The sequence below is a fragment of the Gymnoscopelus microlampas genome (genome assembly GCF_963454915.1).
Source record: "Gymnoscopelus microlampas genome assembly, chromosome: 18".
NCBI lineage: Eukaryota > Metazoa > Chordata > Actinopteri > Myctophiformes > Myctophidae > Gymnoscopelus > Gymnoscopelus microlampas.
Window position 1 is genome coordinate 38,811,028 of NC_139955.1, and position 20,525 is coordinate 38,831,552.

Below are 20,525 nucleotides of genomic sequence, written 5' to 3' on the forward strand. Positions count from 1 at the left end.
GACGCACCACTGCTCAATCACATCGAATTAAGTTAATTGGGGGGTTTAGTGATGACATGCTCTCTGACAAACAAACAAACACCCACCCACCCACCCACCCACCCACCCACCCACCCACCCACACACACACACACACACACACACACACACACACACACACACACACACACACACACACACACACACACACACACACACTTCTAAACACATTAATCTCTTAAGTCTGTGATGGAGGAAATTGAAAGAATGTGTGAACAAAGACTGACAGGTGTTGTTGTCATGGAAACATTCAGAGAGACTAAGCAGCTTCCTGGCTCTATAACAGCCTGACCTCCAAACAGTCCACACAACCAGCGTTGCCATATTTTGGCGAGAGAAATAAGCAACCAGGTCTATGAAAACAAGGCCAAAAGAAGTGACTACTATAATAGGCCACATGAGCATTTTCGAATCGGCTATTTGAAAATAGCCAATCTACAAGCTCACATCACGACGAGTTGTGAGCTTGTAGATCTGCTATTTTCAAAAATAAATGTGGAATATTTGGAAGATTTTTGAAACATTCTAACAACACAAATCTGGTACGGTGCTCCCTTGCACAAAACATTTTCAGATGGGGGTTAGGGACAAATACACATTAATTTGGGGGTCCTTGACATGGAAAATATTTGACAACCGCTGGATTATATAATAATTAAAAACGTTGGAAACAAGCCCAAATAAGCAACTACACTTTAGAAGCGCAAAAAAACGCAACCCGCAACTACCAATGTTTACAAGCGACTTCACTGAATAACAAGCCCAAAGTCACTTATAATAAGCAGACCTGGCAACACTGCAGACAACCACAGCAAGCTACTCAAAAACAACACTCATTAACTCCAAACAACATAGGATTATTAAACAGCTCCCATGTCAGTAATAATGTTTTAAGAGTTTTTATATGAAACTACCACATCATAAGCAAATGCTGGATATAATTGGAACACTTTTATTAAAAAGTCCTTAGTAAATATAAATTGAAGTGTAAAAGTGTGTTGTTGTTGAAGCAAACACTTCAGGCCGAATTAAGTAGCCAGTTTTATCTGCTACCCTTCATCAATAATAATCGCTTTTATTGCTGACGCGTGCGTTTGTTATAGCAGCACTCCGTCCATCTATTTGCATATGTAAATTTGCAACATTAAAAACCTGCTTGATGTTTGAATATAAACACGACTGATGAGTTAACCCATTAAGACCTGGAACGCATCAGTGTCACTTTAGATTTCTTTGGCTATTCAAAAATAGCAGATCTACAAGCTCATAGCGCGGCACCGAGTGACGCGCTATGAGCTTGTAGATCTGCTATTTTTGAAAAATCTTGAAACTACATTTTTTTTAAAAATTTTTTTAGAAAAGGATTTAGAAAACATTTTTAAGACATATCAGATCTTAAAGGGTTAAGTCGACAGTGTCAAGTTGACACAACTTATACACAGGAGGGCACTGCAGTGATTCTACCGTTCAAACAACCGCCCAAGTGAAGTGGTTAGAGCATACGCCTTTTATGAGGAAGGTCGTGGGTGCGAACCATAGACTGTAAAAAATAAATGGATAAAGTTACGCCCATAGACTCCACAGACCGAAAATGAAGCCTATTTTTCAGCAATTTCAAATCCGCCATCCTTCTATATCGCGTCATATCCTAAGCAACCGGAAATTAATGCTATTGGTTGTGTAGCTTGTCAATCGAATCATCACAAGGTAGCCACGCCCCTCCTACAGCATACCCTACTTCATCATCGATTTTAAAATAAATGGGACCATAATTTACCAAAACTCATATCATGGTGATTGAAAGAAGATTGTAAACTAGCGACTGGAAGCATATAATATTTATGACAATGTTTATTAAGGTAATAAAATCAAGTCTAAAGTTCGGCAAAAACCCAACCACTTGAATGGAGAGAAATTCTTTCGGACACCAGCAGGGGGGAAACAGCGAAATTACAGGCCATTCATATGAGCTCTCACTTCCTATATAGACTCAATTTCAAAGGCAGATGCTGGGCCCTTGGTGCGAACCCTGTCTGGGGTCGATGCCAGCAAAGGGCATACAATCACAACGGGTCCCTAACGCCAGATAGAAATGGGTTCAGATGTGAGCCAAAGTGTACTGCAGGAGGCGGGTCTGAAGCCTGTCCTGGTACGGGAGTCTCCAGACATTCCAAAACATAAAATATAAATAGAAACATCAAAGAGGTTGTTGTTGTTGTTGTCAGTACCTTGAGGCAGGCTGGCTCTCTTCCTCTTCTTGCTGTTGTCGGCAGCGTTCTCCAGAGTAGGACACTCTGTCACCAGTGGGCCGCTGGAGCCGCTGAACTGGAGGGGCTCGTTGTTGGTCGATGGGTCAAAGGCCAGAGAGTTGAGTCCTGGTAGACAGAGAGAGAGAAATACAACACAGAGAGACTTGTTAAAGATTTTGTGGGACAGCTATACGGTCCAGAGAGACATGTTAGATGATGTGAGACATAATATTGTTTGGTTGACTAACAGCTCAAGGGACCAAAGGGAAACATTTCGGTCAGGCTTTTCCGAACTAGTTGGGACAATCTGGACATCTGGGGGTTGCAGAGGCTTCCGGAAAAAATGTCAGAAGTTCTGAATGACGTCAAAATGTAGTTCATTTTTTTAATTGTATACACACACACACACACACACACACACACACACACACACACACACACACACACACACACACACACACACACACACACACACACACACACACACACACACACACACACACACACACACACACACACACACACACACACACACACACACACACACTCCCACTCCCTGACCAATGCAGCTTCAGGGAAAAGCCTCTGTGTCATTTTATACTTTGGCTATTCAAAAATAGCAGATCTACAAGCTCGTAGATCAGCTATTTTTGAAAAATCGTGATCATTTTTGCAAATATAAAAAAAAAAAAAATTATACTCAAGTCTTTGCTTCTGGGGGTCCCTGGAACAATATTTTGAGATTGAGGTCGGCGGCCAAATACATATAATTTTGGGGACCCTTGACATGAAAGACTTTGAGAACCACTGATACAGTATAGCAACATAGGTTTTTCAGAAAACCGTTTTAGAAGACCTTTGTAGAATCGGCCACAGGTCTTAATGGACTAATTATCTTACGAGGACGAAAGAAAGTTTTACAAAAAAAATCCTGCAAGGTCTATGAAGGTCCTCCTCATGCAGAGGAGAACCAGGAGACATGGAGGAGACCAGAAATGGTTGACAGAGACACTGACGAATGACGATACAGTACAGATCAATTTCCCTGCTGCAAGATGTCTATGCTGAATTGCTGATCCCTGAAACAATCTTACAGAATGAGAATGGATTATACACAGTGACTTGCACGCGCACACACACCATTTTTAAATTACACACACACAACATTTTTAAACTACTACAGCTAATGTTGTTTTTATAGCAACTTAACAAACACACCCGTCGTAACTACCGTCGTTAATGTAATCGTTTGGACAATGTGCCTGGTTTCGGCAATCAGAGTTGCTTATAAACAAGCACTTCAAAGTGGGAGAGTTAACCAACAACAGTGGCTACCCCCCGGCCCGACGCCGGACCCCCCGTTGGGTGTGGAGCTAGCATCCACAGAGTTTTCCCGAGCTGGTGAACCCCCTGACCGAGCAGCAATGGCTGGCCTTTCAAGTCAAATAATATGCACTTTGTGTAACTGGCTGTTTTCCCATTATCTGACAGCACTGGCAGTGTTTACGTCCTTTGTACACGGAATTCTTGTACTTCTGTTTATGTGGACATACATAAATATTTCAAATGTGTGTGTGTGTGTGTGTGTGTGTGTGTGTGTGTGTGTGTGTGTGTGTGTGTGTGTGTGTGTGTGTGTGTGTGTTTAATTTCTACTCCCTCCCGTTGTGACTGACAGACAGTGTGACTGAGATCTTGTTGTCCTAGTTCTTCTTTGTCTTGTCCAATGTTTTTCTGTTTTGTTCTCTTTCTTCTCTCTCAGGACAGCGCCCTGGGCCAGTGTAATAACTGGATGGGGAGATGGGGGGGGGGGGGGGGGGGTGCACTACGAATACCCAACCTATGACCTATGGAGGACTGTACTTACATAGAAGTCAAGCTCTGCTACAGTAAAAAAGAAAAGAACAGTCTGTCCCTCAGCTCTGAGCAGAAAAAGCCCACAGTATGATTTCTATTTTTCTTCTGTGCCTCTGACACAGTGGTGGAAAGAGTACTCAAATGTTTGACAAAGTAAAAGTATCAATACTGCAATGTCGAAATGTACACTGGCAACATATGGAACCCTGCTGCTTTCTCAGAAAGCGGAAGCGGAATACTGTGAATTCAGCATAATGCTTTGCCATTTTGAGTGGTGCAATCCCTGGCATCATGCTTTGGGATTTCTGAATTTAAACAGTTTTTCACATTTCAAATTGTTATGGCATTAATTCAGTGGGGAAGGCAAACTGGCAGCTCATGACCTTGTGAAATAAAATTGGTCCGTGTGCTCACTTGCACATGAGTGGATGTTTTTAGTTTGTGTTTCGTCCGTGAGCCATATAGGGCGGAACATCTGAAGCCTGCTCCAAGCAATTTGGTATTAACTGTGTTCTTTTCAGTTTGTGCAATTTCCTGTGGCACAGGGGTTTTTATTTTTCATTTTTATCTATTGAAAATGTCTCCGGGCATTTTCTAGTTGATTCTTTTTTTAGAAGATTCAAAAGCAAGGGTCTTGGTTTTTTGTGTGTTTTTTTTTTTTATGAATTGGAGCTTGTCCACATATCTGCCCTCTGTTGTGCTTTAACCCTTTAAGACCGGGAACGCATCTGAGTAACCACTTTAACCATTATGTTATACTTTGGCTATTAAAAATAGCAGATATACAAGCTCAGAGCTATTTTTGATACTCAAATCTGTGCTTCTGGGGGGGGTCCCTGAAAAAAACATATTTTGAGATGGGGGTCCGCGGCCGAATACATATAATTCTGGGGGTCCTTGACATGAAACAGTTTGAGAACCACTGACATCATAGGTAGCAACCAAAAACTGTTAGGATTTAGAAGACATTTGAGTTCAAAATGTTCGCTTTGGAAAATATATATTTAAAGATTTACACAAATTTGTCACGATTTTTCAAAAAAATAGCAGACCTACAAGCTCATAGCGCGGCACTCGGTGCCGCGCTATGAGCTTGTATATCTGCTTTTTTTTGAATAGCCAAAGAAATCTAAAAATGGCACACAGATGCGTTCCCGGTCTTAATGGGTTAAGGGTTTTCGTGGATAGATAGGTTTACCTTCCCTTAATAGCTTTTTTTTTTATCCATAGCCTCACGTCTGATATAGGAAATTGTCCGAGCGTTTAGAGCGTTTGATGGGACGAATCCACACAGCTGAACGTGCGAGGCGGTAGAGAGACCTTTGGGAACACAGAGTTCTCTATCGGTAACGGAGCAGAAAAGTCAAAGAGCGGCAAATGTACTGATAACTGATAACTGCAGTGGTGAAAAGTAAGTACATTTACTCAAGTACTGTACTTAAGTACAATTTTGAGGTATTCTTTACTTTACTAGAGAGTGGAGTACTTCTAATTCTCAATCATTTTTACTGATTGAAAATATTGTACTTTTACTCCACTACAATTATTTGAAAACTTAAGTTACTAGTTACTTTGAAGATTTTTATTACTATTACAAAAGAGGCTTCAGACCTACAGTATATACTTTTAGCAATTTGAAAATAGCAGATCTACAAGCTCACAACGTGCTGCACAGCGACGCGTTTGCAAGCTTGTAGATCTGCTATTTTCAAAGGACTTTTATACATTTTATTCATTTGAAAACTTGTGAAATGGGACCTTCTGCCGAATTAGTACGTTGGTACTTTTGGTACTTAAGTACATTTTGATGCCAATACTTTTGTACTTTTACTCAAGTAAATGTTAAATACCGAACTTGTACTTGTAACGGACTTGTTTTTACAATAGGGCAAAAAAATTAGAGTACTTCTTCCATCACTGCTGAAGTGTTCATATTGTGTGTGTGTTGCCGTCTGGCTCCTGTTGTCTTATTCAGCTGAATGAACGTTAAGGCTAATCTAAATCTACATGTACTTGTGTTTTTCATGGCCAGGCCAGATTAACCCATTTAGACCGGGAACGCATACTGTATCATTTTAGATATCTTCGGGCTATTCAAAAATAGCAGATCTACAAGCTCATAGCACGGCACCGAGTGCCGCGCTATGAGCTTGTAGATCTGCTATTTTTGAAAAATCGTGAAAATTCCGATCTGTGCTTCTGGGGGTCCCTGAAACAACATATTTTGAGGTGGGGTTCCGCGGCCAAATACAAATAATTTTGGTGGTCCTTGACATGAAAAAGTTTGAGAACCACTGACATAGCAACATACGTTTTTTTCAAAAAACTGATTTAGAAGACATTTGTAGAATCCCCAGAAGCAAAGATTTTAGTTCACTTTTAAAAAATATTTATATTCAAAGATTTGCACAAATCTTCCACGATTTTTCAAAAAAAAATATCAGATCTACAAGCTCAAGCTATGAGCTTGTAGATCTGATATTTCTGAATAGCCAAAGAAATCTAAAAATGATGCGTTTCCCGGTCTTAATTATTAATGGTCCACTACCACGATGCCACCCGACCACTTAACAACGCTGTGCACGCTGTGCACGCGCACGTATTATCCTCACGGTCTATTCACTATGCAGGGCTTGAAGGAAAGGGCAACCGGAACATGGCAGCAAATTGCTACAAGCACGGTCGGTGGCACATTTGCTCAGTCGCTTAGATAGGCCCGCCAGATAGACATTTTGGCAGATAATAGAGACCAAAAATGTCCAAGGTTACATCCCCATGACGGCTAATTACATCCATCAATAGCTGTGTGAGTGCTGCTCAAGTGTTCTTGAGATGCTAGAATCATTTAAAGGGATAGTTCACCCCCCAAAAAAACGTATTTTCTGTCAATTAGGCTACACACCCCATGAAGCCTTGAATTCATGGAGGATTTTTGTGTTTTTGTCGTCGCATTCCTAAGCCAATAATTTGATGACCGGCGGAAAGATGCTAATGGTCATGAAATTATTGGTTTAGGAATGTGACAAAAACAAAAAAAAAATCCATGAATTTAAGTCTCCAAGGGGTGTGTAATCGATAGTAAAAACAAGTCATTTTGGGCGTGCACTATCCCTTTAAGACAATGGAAATAAATGGGACAGATGGAGAAAATAAATCTACCCGTTTTGGTGTGGGATGGGTTTGCTCAGTAACAACAGGGATTGGTTCAGACAGTTTGACATGGTCTAGTTTGCTGTGGATCTCCAGAGTCATCCCACAGAGTGTCTGTGCCTACGCCAGTGTCACACACCAAGCCCAGGAGATGACAAGTTGTTGAATTAATCCATTATTAAGACTGGGAACGCGCCTGTGTCATTTTAGATTTCTGTGGCTATTCAAAAATAGCAGATCTACAAGCTCATAGCGCGTCTATGAGCTTGTAGATCTGCTATTTTTTGGAGAAAAATAATTGTGAAAATGTGTGCAAATCTTTGAATATACACACACACACACACGCACACAGTCACACACACACACACACACACACACACACACACACACACACACACACACACACACACACACACACACACACACACACACACACACACACACACACACACACACACACACACACACACACACACACACACACACACACGAGTTAAAAATGTTTAAAAAACAAGATTTGCTCAAATGTTCATGTTTTTTTCCCCAAAACAAACAGCAGATCTACAAGCTCGTAGCACGGCATTCGGTGCCGCGCTATGAGCTTGTATATTTAGCCCATGACAATGTTGTGCTACTGTATACATCTGAGCTATTATGATGATGATTATCATTTTTTTCCCACCGCGGGTCGCGGGGCAGGTTGGGCCATAGATTTATATATGGGTTCGAGGGGCGGGTTGAGGCGGGTTGGGTTCCGTGGCGGGGCGGGTCATGAAAAAACCCAACGCGCACATCACTAGTTCCCAGTCTTAATGGTTTAAAGAGGTAACTGTGCTGTCAAAAGGACACGGCTGTTGGCACCAAATCGGCACTTGGCCAAAGCTAGATATTGTTAAAGTGGATGATTAATTGTCATCATGCTCATTTCCATCCTGTGATCCAGATTGTGAACTGAATGTAGGCTGATATTCTTCTCAGACATGGTGAAGCTGTCATCGGCTCTCTGTTTCTGTCTTACATCAACAGCTTTCATTGGCCCATTGGCGCTGTGACGTGTTTAATGACTTATGTGACTAGGCTCTGTGTTGCAACAGGTCTCTGGGTCCCAGTCAATGCTTATTGAGCTCAAGCAGAGCAGTTTTTAAGTTTGTTTTCATTGATCTCTTGCTCTATATGGGACCCTGGGAGGTGGCAAGCCACTAGGACTACAGTAGGTAAACAAATAAACATAGCCTCATATTTTTCCAATAATGTAGCACTCTGAAGAAACATTATTGCATAAAATGTTTGTTTAGATTAAGATTTATTTCAGATGGGGGTCTGCGGACAAAATCATATTAATTTGTGGGTACTTGACTTGAAAATGTCCACAACATTAGGAAACAAGCCCAAAAACAAGCAAACCACCAATATTTACAAGTGACTTTACAGACAAACAATCCCAAAGTCGCTTATAATAAGCACACATGGCAACACTGGTATGCATGTGGCAGCAGGAGCTGTGCTGTGATTGGTCTGCTTTTGTGGGGACATACAGATGGTCTAACTCTTGTGAGGACATAACAGACATACAGACCAACCCTGTTGGGAAGTACAGAGATAAAATACCTAAAAAAATGTTCTAGACGGCTGGCCCCTTCGGCGCCAGAAGCAAGGAAGTCATTTTTACGGCCTCTCTCTTCCATTCTGCTGAGAGCTCTAATGTCGTGCTTTGTAGCTAACATAGTTTAGCTGTGTGAGTGAGAGTGTTATCGACTTGTCTTACTGATAGTACAGGTTGTCATATTCAATGTTACAGTACACATTCTCAAGTGGACTCCACACCACAGCTACATTAGAACAGGTTTTATGTAAGATGGTGTTTTAATGACTTGGTGGGTATATAGAGATCTACTCTGATGGTCCTCTCTTTGTTCTTTTTCTCACTATGCCAGTAATGGAACCTATTGTTAACCCATTAAGACCGGGAACGTATCTGTGTGTCATTTTTTTGATTTCTTTGGCTATTCAAAAATAGCAGATATACAAGCTCATAGCGCGGCACCGAGTGTCTAAAAATGACATAGTATGCGTTCCCGTATTGAAAGGGTTAATGCATCTTCTATGTAGACTTCCCATGGCCTATTTAATTTACGACATCCTCTCCTCCACTTAGCCTTAATGTAAGGGCCTGAATTCAGCAGTTTTATTTTCCTTCCCCTCTCTTCCCCGCTGCCATGCTTATAACCCAAAGTTCCTAGTACTTATTCCTCCCCCCTCTTCTCCCCTCAGGAGAGTGATATTCACCGATGACCCCCCCCTCCCCCCTACTTCTGTCCAGATGGTGAAAGTCAAACATGGCATCCATCAGACACCAGTTGCCTGAAAGACAGACCGACAGGGCAACGACCTGACAGAGACATGGAGCTAAACGCTCAACTGCACGCTCAGACACACATGTAATCGTGCGCACGTAAGCACGCACGCACGCGCGCGCGCGCGCGCCGCACACGCACGCACGCACGCACGCACGCACGCACACACACACACACACACACACACACACACACACACACACACACACACACACACACACACACACACACACACACACACACACACACACACACACACACACACACACACACACACACACAGTAGTACGCGTAAAGTAGCAATACCACAGTGAAAAAATACTGTTACAAGTAAAAAAGGCCTGTGTTCAAAATGTTACTTGAGTAAAAGCACAAAAGTATTGGTATCACAATATACTTAAAGTACCAAAAGAAAAATACTAAGATGTTTGAAAATAGCAGATCTACAAGCTCACAACACGTTGCGATGCGTTGTGAGCTTGCAGATCGGCTATTTTCAAATAGCCTATGCATAAAACCGGGCTTAAGTGGTTAATGTGTGTTTCATAATATAATAATCTATAGCTGCAAAGTAACTAGTAACAAAAGTTTTCAAATAATTGTAGTGGAGTAAGAGTACAATATTTGCCTCCGAGATGTCAGGGAGTAGAAGTAGAAGTATTGACAATTGGAAATGCTCCAGTAAAGTAAAAGTATCTCAAAATTGTACTTAAGTACAGTACTTGAGTAAATGTACTTAGTTACTTTACACCACTGACTGCATGCAAATGCACACACATAACCATTATGGCTCAATATAACAGACTGCATTATTTGACACCATGAACAGCAAGAAGCAGAGGAAGCAGTTTCTTCTTCTGTTATGAGTGATGAAACAGTCCAGAGCCAATTCAAACTGAATGATACTCTGACCTCATGGATTCATAGACTGTGCTTCTGGGTGCTTTGTTTCCTTGCTGTATTATTTAGCATAGTGAGCTGGGGCACAGCACTGTGTCAGTTCTAAAACACATAATGTATCCACAACACATCCAAAGAAATGGATGCTGGGTTCCGTCACCTTTAGCCAACCCAGTTCTGTCTTTCCGTTTCATTGTGCAGCAGTGTGGTATCATGTATTAGCATGGGGAGTTGGTACTGTACACCTTTTAGGATATTCCTCCTTATTTCCTAGGCTGTTAGCTTTAGGCAGCAAATGTCTACGAAATACAAGCCAAACTAACCTGTAGGGCAGGCAGAGGAACCATTCAGATGACGTTCAGTCTGTTCATGCCTCCTTTTTATTTTGAGTTAATGATGCTATTCTTCTCCTCATCTCACTGGTTTCCACCCAAAAGTGTGGATCATTTTTGACTTGAATGGCCGTGTTAAGTACTGTAATGTTTATAGACCACAGTCGGGTTGAACAAAGGCAGCGTAATGGAGGCATTCTCCATTTTAAATTACAGACAGTCATCTGGAGGAAACCGTCACAAAAACCCAGACAGATGGATGATGAGAGAGAGAGAGAGAGAGAGAGAGAGAGAGAGAGAGAGAGAGAGAGAAAACACCGTCAGTGGATCTTTTGAGACTAAGTGGCAGAGAATAGAACCCTCAAACCCCCCCTGAGTAAAGTCGTAACAAATCTGACTCATCTAGGGCTTCATTTATTTCCTGTGTGAGTTTTAGTGAAACGCTCTTATCTAGGGTTTCTGTGGTGGTTTTTGTCTTCTGTTTAGAACTGTGTTGTTGTTTATTATCCAGCTTCTCTCTCTGCATCACAACACCCTGATGACTGACTGACATCTCATTGTCATGGAAATATGGAAATGTGCTTGTGGAAAAAACAAAATGATTGTTAGCAGAATAGACCGACTAAAAGCTACTATAAAACGTTATTATAATGTTCTGCCCCGTCTCTCCCTCCCTGCCTCTCTCTTTGTCTAAACTGAAGAAGACTGCATGAAGCACATCAGGTTCTGATGAGAGGAACCAGCCACTACCTCAAGGAGGCTGTTCTCTGCCTGTGTGAACATGCAGCTCACACTCCAGTCTGTCTGTCATGAAGGCCCTTTATTTCATGAAGAGAGAAGAGATGGATCTTAACTAAAAGAAAAACATCTAGAAGAAACGGTTTAACAAACGTTTAACCGGTTCAATCCGGGGGAACGCATCTCGTGTCATACTTAGGTTTCTTTGGCTATTAAAAAATAGCAGATCTACAAGCTCATAGCGCGGCACTCAGTGCCTCGCTATGAGCTTGTAGATCTTTATATTTAAATATATATTTCTTTTAAAGCGCACATTTGTAAAATGTTTTGTTCCAGGGAAGCAGAGAGAAGCAGAGATTTGAGTTACAAAAGTATATATTCAAAGATTTGCACAAATGTTCACTATTTAAAAAAAATAGCAGATATACAAGCTCATAGCACGGCACTCAGTGCTATGAGCATTGTAAGCTTGTATATCTTTTTAATAGTCAAAGAAATCTTTGACAGATGCGTCCCGGGACTGAATGGGTTAAGGCAAGCATCAACATAGACAACATTCTGAATGGCCGCCCTGGTGATTAAATTGTGAGTGTTTCCCTGAGCTCATTGTGAGTAACTGATTGGGGTTTCCTGGAAACCTTTTGATGGAACAGGAATAATGCAGAGACTTCAGAACAAATGCAAAGCCTGAAAAATACTCCAACGCAGGTATGCACATGCTTCAAGCTACAGTACATGTCACCTGAAAATAGCAGATCTACAAGCTCACAATGCGTCGCATCGCGACGCATTGTGAGCTTGTAGATCTGCTATTTTCAAATGGCCGAAATGTATATAGGGCTGAAGTGGTTAATGTATGTTTTGTATTAATAATCTAAATCTGCAAAGTAACTGGTAACTAAAGCTGTCAAATAATAGTGGAGTAAAAGTAAAACAATTGCCTCTGAGATGTACTCCAGTAAAACAAAAAATCCTCAAAAGTGTAGTTAAGTACAGTACTTGATTAAATGCACTTAGTTACTTTACACCACAGAAATTCATTGTAAACACTAAGACCAATGCGAGATCAATAAATAATTCCAGGCCAGCTGCTAGGGGTCAGGGTCAAGTGTAAATGACTTGGTCCTGCAGCATGCTGACAGTTGGCAGTCAGAGCCCCGGGTTCCAGAATTAGCCTCCTGTCACCTGAAAGGTTACAGCTGAGACCTTGTCACGAGAATTCCATGAGGCATTGCTGGAAAAGCTCCTGCAGAGAGTCAAGTCAACGTGTATTTACAAAGCACATTTAAAAACAACTCTCTCTTTGACCAAAGTGCTGTGCAGACCAGGAGGTATCTTAAATCACTACATTATTACAGTATTGGTTCTCAAAGTGGGGTCCGGAGACCCCCAGGGGTCCTTAGGGGGGTTCCCCAGCAAAATGTGTTAATGTTTTAACCACTTTAACCTTATACTTTGGCTATTCAAAAATAGCAGATCTACAAGCTCATAGCCTACTATTTTTGAAAAATCTTGAAAATAATGTGCAAACCTTTGAATATATATATATTTTTTAAGCGAACATTTGTACAGTAACTCACATCTTTGCTTCAGGGGGGTTCCTGGAACTAAACATTTGACATGAAAACGTTTGAGAACCTCTGTTGTAAACGTTCGGGAGAATCTTAAAATTGACTACGTCAATTTTTTAAACCACACTGGCAGCCACGGACGGCTTCTCTTCCTAGTAGTACTCGTCCAGAGCCTGGCCGCGGCATTTTGAACCTGTTGCAGAGAGTCAGACAATGAGAGACGTGGCTCTATTCATAGCCTGGACTCACTGTCCATCATCAACCTCCAGACCCCAGAGCATTAGCACCACGTTAGTTAAAGAAGACTATAGCTGACTGTTTGGTGATGAATGCCCTTATAGCAGATGAGTAAACAGGGTGTCTGAGCAGCCAGCTTAGCTATATGGAGGGTAAAGCACGCCAGACACGTTATTCTCATGGTTGTTAGCTTAGCTTTTCACTTTCTGAGTATTTATAGCAAAGACAGATGAAGATATAATAAAAAGGCTGTGGATGACAGCTCCAATGCACGTTTTCTCAGCAATTAAACAGCTATGCTTTCAACGTGTGTTCATCGAATGACTTATAGTCTAAAAAAGGGTTTCTTTTCATGTCTTTCCCCTTTTTCTCCCAATTCCAGTCATTATGCAAATTCCATCATGTGTCATGCGTTTCTCCTGACCTCTACAGTTGCTCATGTGGGAGGGTGTAGATGAGTATGTGTATCCTTTAATACATACAGTACATGGGCAACTGGCGGCCCGGGGCCACATGCGGCCCCCACCTTCACTTAATGCGGCCCACAGGTTAACAGATTTCAGCAGATTTTAACAACAGATTTCAGCTGTTATAATTCCAAACATGACACCCTTTAATTACTCCAGTCTATATTAGTAGCTTAATGACTAGTATTACAATATTATTGTTTTTTTTATGTCCAATGTATTTGTATTTAAGTTCATAAAGTTAACATAAGTATAACTAAATGCATTGGAAATATAAACATTAAAATACTACTTCAGGATTCCAATTGAAAAATAGCAACAAAAAAAAAATCTGGATTCCAATTCAAAAGTAGCAAAAATAGCCGATCTACAAGCTCAAAACACTTGTAGATCGGCTATTTCTGCTACTTTTGTATGACGTAGAAAAAGTTAAAATACGCAGATAAGAGGTGCCTGCCTGACAGTAATATATGCAATGTGGCCCTCTGGAGTGAGTGTGGAAATATAGTGGCCCTCATCATCAAAGTTGCCCCTAACCCCTCTTCTCCTATACACATGCCGTCACATCACCAGCCGCTGGCCGAGGGCGTAGGGCTCTCCCTGCTGAACAGGGCGCCATGACCAACCTAGCAGGAGTCACTAGCATCACAATCATTTTAACCACTTTAACCTTTTATACTTTGGCTATTCAAAAATAGCAGATCTACAAGCTCATAGCACGGCACCGAGTGCTGCGCTATGAGCTTGAGCTATGCTTGAGCTATGAGCTAGATCTGCTATTTTTGAAAAATCTTGAAAATGTGTGCAAACCTTTGAATACATAGATTTTTTGAGCGAACATTAGTAACTCAAATCTTTGCTTCTGGGGGTCCCTGGAACAAAACATTTTGAGATGGGGTTCCGCGGCCAAATACATATCATTTTGGGGGTCCTTGAAATTAAACATTTTGAGAACCACTGTTGTAAACGATCAGGAGTATCTTAAAATTGACTCCAAACCCTACTGGCAGCCACGGTTTAGAGCCACGGTTTCATTTCAATCAGGAGTCACTATAGTGCAGGGACAGATATCCCGCCTGCCTGCCTTCCCACCCTTGAACACAGCCAGTTGTGTTTGTTGACGTGCCCCCCGACCAAGCTGAAGGCACCGGAGGATAAACAAAGCCATAATCTCTGCGGCGGTGGAGGGCAGGAACTTTACCCCATGTGCCACCCGACCCGAGTGCCCGAGCGCCCCCCACCCCCCCAAGTCAAGGTTAACAGGCCCTCAGCAACCAGAATGCCCCCTCTGTCAAAACAATAATTAAGATGGCAGCTTCACCACCGATGAGAAGCCGACACTGGCAGTCCTTCCCAACAAGTGGATCATCAGGGGTCATTTGAGTGTGTGACCATGCAGAGCTGTTAAGAATGTGTGCTGACATGAAGGCTCTGCCAGTGATGAATGTGGTGTCTAAAGTGACGCTGTAGCGCCACCGACAGACATGAAATCTGTTGGCAATAGTTGCTGTTCAATTTGATACGTTCCCTACAGAGATCTGCCCAGTTCAGCAGAGTTCTTGTTGCCTGGCAGCTCTGTTCTTCTACACAGCAGGAAGAACATTACCAACGATACCATTACAATATTTCAGCGGCATAGGCCATTTCACAGCAGTAAATTGATGAGCAAACCTATTTTTCTTTTTTTTCCATCTTTAAGTAAATGTCACAGTCACAATGAAGGTTAATAGCATCAAAGGAGGGTTAGAGAAAATAAGAATGTTCTCACTGCTGGGACTTTGGTAAAGGTTAATCTATTCCCTGCTGTTGATAAGACATTTTTTGGAATTATGGCAGCGTTCAAATAATCTCACGGTGCATTTAACATTTGCGCGCTGCTTAACATGTGCCCTAACCTCCTCTGATACCATTGGCTGGTGAAACCTCAGTGTGAGAACCGTGGGCTACATTATTGAGTAATAAAGGCCGTTGGCTTCAGTTAATCCATTGAGACCGGGAGCGCATCTGTATCATTTTAAGATTTCTTTGGCTATTCAAAAATAGCAGATATACAAGCTCATAGCGCGGCACCGAGTGCCGCGCTATGAGCTTGTAGATCTGCTATTTTTTTTAAACATCGTGGAACATGTGTGCAATGTGGACGATTCTACAAGTGTCTAAATCCTAACAGTTGTTTTTAAAGTACTGCATTTTTCAATAATATCAGTGGTTCTCAAACTTTGTATTTGGCCACGGACCCCATCTCAAAATGTTTTGTTCCAGGGACCCCCCCCCGAGAAGCAAAGAGCTTCTCGGGGGGGGTTGAGTTACAAATGTTGGCTTTAAAATATATATTCAAAGATTTGCACAAACTTTCAAGATTTAAAAAAAAAAATGCAGATCTACAAGCTTATAGCGCTATGAGCTTGTAGATCTGCTATTTTTTTGAATGAGCCAAAATAAATCTTAAAATGACACAGATGCGTTCCCGGTCTTAAAGGGTTAAAATGACTTGCGTTTGGTCCCAAGTACAGACAGTAAAGGTCTGTCGATACTTCCAGCTACGATTCCAGACGACACACACCGTCTCCTGGTTGTTGTGAGTTGATGTTTAACACAGAGTTTGAAATGTGAGCGAGAGTGTGCTTCCCCAGGTCAGAAGTATGTCATCACTATTCATTCGATCAGCGACAAGGAGATAATTCATTCTCTGCCCCCCCTCTGTCGCGTCTCTGGTCTCCAGGGAATTCACTGAAGGTTAATTTATTTAAATCTCCCATTCAATCATCTCTATTCCATTAAACTCAACTAATGAATCTTTGGGTTTATCATCTTAATCTGTTTTCTACTGTCAAAAGGCCGGTTGTGTTCTATATGCCGGGAGTGTAGTTAGTCTTATGCGTTTATAAGATAACCTGACAGCTGATAAGGTCATGTTAGCGTCTATGGACACTGGGAGCTAAACAGATTCAAGATTCAGACAAGTTTATTGATCCCAAAAAGGGCAATTAATTAGCATTTTACCCAGTCCAGTCCCACAGCCACATGACATAAATGACTCACAGGCAAGGTGTCAGAGGAGGAACAGATCAACACACTTGGGTCAATACAAGGAAACACCAGGCAGCAGTTATAGGGCTGTGACGGTATGGAATATTTCTTGTTATGGTGAAAAAGCGAAGTGTCCTCCCCCACGGTTTCTAAATTAAATCAGTTAAATCACTATAAATCAGTTATCACTATCTAGCTGTAAACCCATGTCATTTCAGAGCTCAAACAAAATGGTTCATCGCGGCAGAGAGGGTTTCTTGTAAGTGTAACATTTTTACATACTTTAATGATGTTAGAAGACAGGGCGAAATGCATGGGGTTAAATCAAACAAGCGCTGAGGTTTTTGTGACGCTGCCGCCAGTCAACGAATGTCAGCTAGGAGTAACTGCTAACGTTAACGCTGAACTGAGGGCATCGTAGTGAATTCACTGGACAAAACACGGTCAGATTGTCTGATCGTTAATTTTGGGCCATTGGTCTCTTTGCTGGGCTCTGAATATCTTGGAGCCGACTTAAAGGGACACTTCACCCTAAAAAAAAACGTTGTTTCAATGGATTAGTCACCCCATGGAGACTTGAATTCATGGATATTTTTTTAGTCTCTCATTAACTCACACTGAGCACTATAACTATATAGTGGATGGCAGAGTTCACACCGACTATAAAAATAATACAATGGTGAACAATACAGTTATAGTTATCTTTATAGTTATAGTGCTCAGTGTGAATGGCACTTTAACAATACCATTTAGACAATAACCCATTAACCACCAGCAAACAAATGAGACATTTGGAACACTTTCGATGAATGGTTGACAAAAAAATTGATAAAATAGTATATGCAATGCACATAACCTTGGACCAAGTACAGTAAGTGAAGCTCATGGTGGAGGGGCATTAAAATCAACACACACTCAGAATCCTGGTCTGTTATTATTATGTTGTCCCTTTGGGACCTCTAAAATCTAATCCCTTGGTCTGAAATGGCATCTCCCATCTGTCCTTTCTCCTATCCTATAATAATAACACGGCTCCCATCCTGATACCAAAGATTAGCCTCTGGAACAAGGAGACCGTGGGCTGTATCATTATTACATGTCATGTCAGCGCTGTGATCTACACAGATGTTATGATAATGACTTTAGAAAAGGCTTGGCTGTCACTTTAATAGTCAGTGAATGAAGCCATTTTACAGTCTGTTGGAGAGAGAGACCTTTCAGCAGATGTCAACATGCGTCTTGTGTTCCAGAGGGTTGGGTTAGTGTGTTAGTGAGACCCTCCCCAGAAGAGACCTTCAACATCAGGACACTGGTTCTCAAAGTGGGGTCCGGGGACCCCCAGGGGTCCTTGAGGGAGTTCCAGGGGGTCCCCAGCTAAATGATACTGTAGATAGTTAGGAGCCAAATGGACCCTTATGGGTGTGTAACTCTGATTTGTACACTCTCAGAGTTAAATGAACATTAATTTTACAATAGAAATTGGGGTACCAGAGATAATAATGCCATTACATGGGGGTCCTTAAGCTAATGCATGTCAAACTGGGGGGGTCCTTAAATTAAAATGGTTGAGAATTGACTGCTAGAGCTGTAAAAACTTCTCTTATGGGGGTCCCTGGCATAGCTTTTCAATTTAGGATTCCTTGACATGAAAAAGTTTAAGAACCACTGATGTAGAGGAATCATGCTTGGGTGTTGTTGCTGGGTGTCTGTGTGTGATCCTCCCATCAACAGCTGGCTGACTGTGACAGACCATATCTCATAAGGAAACTTTCTAAGAATAGGATTTTCTTCAACACAACTTCTGAGCAGTGTTGATTTTGACAACACATTTTTATTTAGTTTTAGTCATAGTCGTTTGAATAAAATTCCATTTAGTTTTAGCCATATTTTAGTCATCTGAAATGTTTTAGTTTTTGTTTAGTTTTAGTCGACTAAATATCATAAGATTTTAGTCGACTAAATCTACAGTTGATTTAGTCGACTAAAATGTATTTTGGCGGCGCCTTGATGGCGTCGTAATGGCTGATTTTACAGTTGGTTGCATGCTGAAAATAGCAGATCTACAAGCTCACAATGCGTCGTGCTGCGACGCGTTGTGAGCTTGTAGATCTGCTATTTTCAGAGCGCAACACCCGAGCGCAAGCAAACATATAATGACTTGTCTTTTAGTTCGACTGGATCTCTTCTCCACTAGTCCCTCACAAACATTTTAGTCTAGTTTTTATTTGTTGACGAAATTGTCAATATATTTAGTCTTAGTTTTAGTCATCGTAGCTTAGTTTTTAGTTAGTTTTTGTCAGTGAAAAAAGGTAGTCGGCGAACATTTTTCGTCATAGTTTTAGTCGACGAAATCTCGTCACAAACACTGCTTCTGAGAGCCCCACACTACAGTGCTGTAGCATTCATTCTCGTATAGTATAGGGGTCCGATGCGCTGCCTTAGGCAGACAGGGCGCTAATTTACAATGAACAGCTGGGGGATTGACGCATGGTGGTGTACTGTGACAGTTGTATTTAAGGGGAAAGGTAGGTGCTACTAATAGGAAAGACACTTTATTGGATCAGGAAATGTCGCCAGATTTAGCAGAGCCAGAGTTGTGGGACTTCTGTACTATTAGAGCTACAAAACATACAGTAGATCACCCCCTTCCTAGTCTTTAAATCGTGTTTCTTTCTCACGCTAACCCTTTTTTATGGCTCTCCCATTTTTTGTTTATTCTGAATGGAAAAAAATTGAAGCCACAACAGTCTTTTTAGCCGGCACCATAACGGTATAATAATAATGATCAAAGTACTCCGATAACAAGAGAAGAATGCCCTGTGAACAGTTGCAACATCTTTCCAGTGCTGCTGATAAACCCAATTAAAACTAAAATCTGACAAACGATGCTAAATCTACAAATTCCCCTTGAGGGTAGCTTCATGCTAGCCTTTTTTTTTATAACAAAACTCCCAATTCAGCAGACTGAGCACATGTCAGGCTGAACATTATTATCCGTTGTCAAACCTGCAGCTTCCATGATCCCAGAATAAAGCTTAGCTAGCAGCTAAATCTACAGTATAGCTACCAAGATTCTCTCTCACAGTGTGTAAGTCTATATCCATCCTTCTGCTTCAGCTTTCATTACACTATGCCTTTTTACCTTCCAATTCTCTCTTTTTTAACCCATTACGACCGGGAACGCATCAGTGTGCCATTTTAAGATTTCTTTGGGCTATTCAAAAATAGCAGATCTACAAGCTCTGAGTGCCACGCTATGAGCTTGTAGATCTGCTATTTTTGAAAAATCGTGAATATTTTATGCAAAGCGAACATTTTTAACTAAAATCTTTGCTTCTGGGGGTCCCTGGAACAAAATATTTTGATGGGGGTCCACGGCCAAATACATATTATTTTGGGGGTCCTTGACATGAAAAAGGTTTGAGAACCACTGAAATAGCGACATACGTTTTTTCAAAAAACTGTTAGGATTTAGAAGACATTTGTAGAATCCCCCAGAAGCAAAGATTTGATTTACAAAAGATTTGCACACATTTTCATGATAAAAAAAAAAAACAGATCTACAAGCTCATAGCGCGGCACTCGGTGCCACGCTATGAGCTTG

The 20,525-nt window shown here is 41.4% G+C and overlaps 1 protein-coding gene across 3 annotated transcripts in view; it reads right to left on the minus strand.

The window, feature by feature from the left end:
* LOC311065358 (ecto-NOX disulfide-thiol exchanger 2-like) overlaps nucleotides 1-20,525 on the minus strand; it is a 237,206-nt gene that overhangs the window by 117,816 nt on the left and 98,865 nt on the right. For all 3 annotated transcript variants that reach the window (XM_084085669.1, XM_084085668.1, XM_084085670.1), the window contains one exon: nucleotides 2,268-2,414. In XM_084085669.1, coding sequence (XP_083941795.1) covers nucleotides 2,268-2,414 — 147 coding nt within the window. The remainder of the gene's footprint in view (nucleotides 1-2,267; nucleotides 2,415-20,525) is intronic.